The sequence below is a fragment of the Entamoeba dispar genome, genomic scaffold (assembly GCF_000209125.1).
Source record: "Entamoeba dispar SAW760 scf_1105229458735 genomic scaffold, whole genome shotgun sequence".
Taxonomy (NCBI): Eukaryota; Evosea; order Mastigamoebida; family Endamoebidae; genus Entamoeba; species Entamoeba dispar.
This window is the reverse complement of record NW_001853341.1, coordinates 2,204-6,496: the sequence shown is the minus strand read 5'-3', so window position 1 is coordinate 6,496 and position 4,293 is coordinate 2,204. Positions and strand designations below refer to the sequence as shown.

Genomic DNA, 4,293 nt, shown 5'->3' with positions numbered 1-4,293 from the left:
CATGCTGTGCCCCTTTTTAATTTTGTTGAGATACCTTCAACACTTTACACTCAAATTCATTGTTGAATATGTTTATATTGAAGTAATTCGTGTTGTTTGTTTTGTTGTTTTGAGAATGAACTTAATAAACTAAGTATTGATGAAAGACAACAAACTTGTTGTGAAGATCAATCACACTTAGATATTCCATTTAGTAATCTTTGTGATTTGGTTAGACAAACTCCATAAATGGCTATGAGTGTAGAAGAAATAGAAGTTAAGATAAATGAAGTGATGTTAGTGGTATTAACAAATCAGTCATAGTGTTAGTGATCAGAAAAATGAGAGAATTAGAAAATATGAAGAAAGGGGTTTAGAAGAGAAAAAGGGGGAAAATGTGGTCAGTTTTAAATCAACATTTGTCAAATTCAGTGTCAATAAAGATGAATTAACACATTTCAACAATTCACTTGTTTGTAATAACACTCAATAAACATTTGAGTTGTTTATTATGAAATTCAATAACTATTTTCTATTTACTATAGACACAATTAGTAAATTAGTTGTTTGATGATATCTGAAGTTCATAAATTTATAGAGAGTTCAAGAAAAGACCATTTAAATGAAAGTGAATGAATATAACAAATAAGATAAAAATGATATAAAATAATACAAGAATAATAAATAATAAGAAAGAATTAATCAAAAAGAAATAGATTACAAAAATGTAATGATTCTTTTATACAACAAGTTCTACAAGAAGATAAAGAAGAGAAATAAATTAATTATATTTCAAATGATGAGTGGTATATCAAATGTGATAAATGTAATGATAAATTAAAAGATAAAAGATAAGATATACAAATCATATCAAGCATAACACATCTAAATGTTATTTAATTTAATTCATTCCAAAATTAATAGTTCGAGTAATTTTTGTTCATCTTGAATTTAGAAGAGTTAATGATGACATTTATTAATATTTTAAAAGAAGTTGTATTGAATTAAATAATAAATAAATCATTTTTACATAATGAAGAATTGCTGTGAGTTTTTACACTTCTTTATTTTCAAAATCACAACAAATAACAAGTGATGAATTATAATTTAATACAGAAATATAGTTATACAGATGATTGAATTCAGAAAATGGAAGACATGAAGAAGAACAGATAAAAAAGAGTTAAATAAACAAAAACAACAGTAATTATTATCTTCTTACCAAGAAATAATTAAAAATTCAAGAAATAAACATATTGAACATAACAAATTAACAATAAGAAATACAGATAGACCAATTATTAGAAAAGAAGAAAGAAATAAAATATAAATGAATAGAAATGGAATAAAAGATAATTAAATAAGAGAATATTTCAATTAGAAATAGATGAAATAAAATGTAAATAAAAAATAACAAAAATTAGAATTATTTTGTTATTATAAATTATAAATAACAAAAAATATCAATAACAAATTCTATAAATTATAATACATTAAATTAATAATTTAATTATTTTATTTTTAATTTAATGAAAAACAATAATTATAAATATCAATAACAAATTCTTTCATTTTTATTATTATTTCTTATTTCTTATTTTCATATCATTTTATCAATTCAGAATATACATCATATTTTGTTACCATGTTATTGAGTAATGTAACAGAGTCTTGTAAAGAAAATCAAACAAGAAACAGGTATTCATGCTCAAAGAAAAGAATGAATGAAATAACAATAAAATGCATAATAATAATGATAAAAGAAATTACAAGAGAAAAGTGGATGGAAAAAGAAGAACACAAAGAATAAAAATAAAAAACAATGTAAATACAATGATAATAAACATTATACAATAAGAAATCTAAATTATTAACAATAAATGAAATTGAAATGAAAATTAAAAGAATAACAAGAAAATGGGAGAAAGGAGAATAAACAGAAATACTTAAAAAGTATGAAGGTAAAGAAAATATATAATATTCTCCAAGAATTATATTCAATAATAAATAATAAAATAATAAAGAAAAACAAAGAAGAAAACAAATAAGAAAACAAAATAAATGAAGAAGTTATTAAAACAAATGAAGAATGAATCAAAAACAAAAAACAAAGAAATGAAATAAAATTACAATAATAATAAATTAAAAATAAAATAAATAAAAACACAAGATAAAGAAGAAGAATATAACAAATAAGAAATTAACACACTTCAAAATAAAATCAAAGAAATAGGAGAAATTATTAAATAATATCAAACAAAAAAGAAAGATGAAGAACAAATCATCTTATGAAATAATTCAAAAAAACACAAAATACAAACAGATAATAGAATGAAAAAGATTCAAACACAAATAAACAATATTCAAACTACATTTAATGAAATAAGAAAACTCTAAATTAAAATAATAAAATATTTCATTACAATGAAAAATAAATGAAACAGAACGTAAAAGGAACATTGAATTATGAAGCAAGGATGAAATCATCAATCTCCAAGTAAATTATAAGAAGTTAAATAATGATAAAATGAAGAATGATGATGTGTTGAAGAAGAACATAAGAGATAAAGAAAATCAAAACACTGAATATCAAAAAAAAACAAGAAATGATAATCAATCAAGAAGAGAAGAAAACACAACAAATCAAACAAATAGAATTTTAATTGATGTATTGTATTGTTTTGCAATTAATTGGTTAAATAAGAAATTAAATAAGAAATTAAGATGGGAACAAATAGAAAATATAATAAAAGTAATAAATAATAATGTAAATAATGAGAAAGAATACATTAATAATATTAAAAAGTCACATAGAATAAAAGAAACAACTAAAAGATATATTAAAATGAAAATGAACTCAATCATAGAAAGGAAAGTAGAGTGTAATCCAATAATAAAAAACATTATCATAAAAATTAACACTATTAATATTAATAATAAAACTTAATATTATCATCATTCAATTAAAATAAATGAAAATAAAACAAATCATAATTTAGAATGAAAGATACATAAATTATGATAATATCATCATCATATTGGATGATTTAAATTTAATTATGATGAAAATAAATAACTAGAAATCAACATGAATTGATATTATATATTTATATTAATTGAAGAGAATATCATTATCAATGATTATGTATATTAAATAAGAAGAGTAAAACAAGTTGATTTGATGACTATTTAGCATGTCATAATATTAAGACATTTGAAGAAAAGAAATAACTACAAGTAATTAAAAAAGAAGACAATGAAATAAAGAACTTAAAGTGGTGAAGACAATTCATATTTGTGTCTAATGAAGTGACTGGGAAAGAAGAAGTCATTAAATTATTCAACGAGTAAAAACTGAGAGAGATATGAAAATTTAGAATAAAAATAAATGTGTGATATAGACCATTGACTCTATCAAAAGAACACAACTAACAAACAAAGATCAGGATGGAGCAAAGAAGGATAGACACATTGGGTAGTAGGTCAAGAATTAGTTAATAAGTAGCACTGCATAAGAAAAATGAAGAGATAAAGTGTCATCTCATAAGAGAAAACCCTAGAACAAAAAAAAGAAAAGATGAGTGTTAAAGAAGAGTAAGTCATGAAGAGATGCAAGAGAAGAAAGAAGAAGAAAAGAAAGAAGAGATTCAATTTATTGAGCCTAATTTGATAAACGAATGACAGTGCCAAAAGAAACGAGTTGAAAAGCAAGAAAAAAATTAACTTAAAACAACGAAGACAAGAGTTATTTGAAGAGCTTAGTAAGATCATGTTAACGGAAGAAGAATTACCTAATCTCAAATCAAGCACAAAATTAGGAATTGATATGGATGCAGAGAATCAAGAGAATGTTATTATTATGCCAAAGAAAGTTCAAAAAAAAGAGGTAGTTAAAAAGAAAATAGAGAATAAAGAAACAGAGGAGAAAGTCACAAAGATCGTTGTAAATGATGGGAAGAAGACATTTGGATTTGGATTTGTTAATGAGAAAATGGAAGTTGTTGACAAAGATGAGAAAAAAGGAAGAGATGAAAAAGTAGTTTTCGTTAAAGAAGAGAGTTCAGAAGAAAGTGAAGAAAATAAAGAAATGAGTGAAGATCAAGAAGAAGAAACAAAAGATACTAAAGAAGAAGTAAAAGAAGAAATAAAAGATAATAAAGAAGAAACAAAAGATAATAAAGAAGAAGTAAAAGATAATAAAGAAGAAATAAAAGAAAGAAAGAATAAAAGAATAATTGCAGTAAATATAAAAAGAAAGGAAGAGATTGAAAAAAGAAGAAAAGAATTACCAATACTAATGGAAGAAAGTAATAT

General features: G+C 22.3%; 1 protein-coding gene across 1 annotated transcript in view, besides 12 other annotated features; it reads left to right on the top strand.

The window, feature by feature from the left end:
• Positions 1 to 599: 599 nt before the first annotated feature.
• Positions 600 to 710: a microsatellite.
• A 240-nt stretch (positions 711 to 950) lies between these two features.
• Positions 951 to 1,008: a sequence feature (AT_rich).
• A 197-nt stretch (positions 1,009 to 1,205) lies between these two features.
• Positions 1,206 to 1,393: a microsatellite.
• Positions 1,286 to 1,398: a microsatellite.
• Positions 1,399 to 1,403: 5 nt separating this feature from the next.
• Positions 1,404 to 1,580: a sequence feature (AT_rich).
• A 3-nt stretch (positions 1,581 to 1,583) lies between these two features.
• Positions 1,584 to 2,534: a repeat region.
• Positions 2,535 to 2,536: 2 nt separating this feature from the next.
• Positions 2,537 to 2,962: a repeat region.
• Positions 2,953 to 3,117: a repeat region.
• Positions 3,118 to 3,121: 4 nt separating this feature from the next.
• Positions 3,122 to 3,339: a repeat region.
• Positions 3,340 to 3,542: 203 nt separating this feature from the next.
• Positions 3,543 to 3,625: a microsatellite.
• A 123-nt stretch (positions 3,626 to 3,748) lies between these two features.
• The window catches only part of EDI_156370 (ATP-dependent RNA helicase, putative), a gene marked incomplete at both ends in the record, with an annotated part of 2,476 nt that continues 1,931 nt past the window's right edge, over positions 3,749 to 4,293 (top strand). Inside the window, one exon of the mRNA XM_001734899.1 lies at positions 3,749 to 4,286. Within this exon, the coding sequence (XP_001734951.1) occupies positions 3,749 to 4,286 (538 nt within the window). The remainder of the gene's footprint in view (positions 4,287 to 4,293) is intronic.
• Positions 4,042 to 4,214: a microsatellite.
• Positions 4,083 to 4,264: a microsatellite.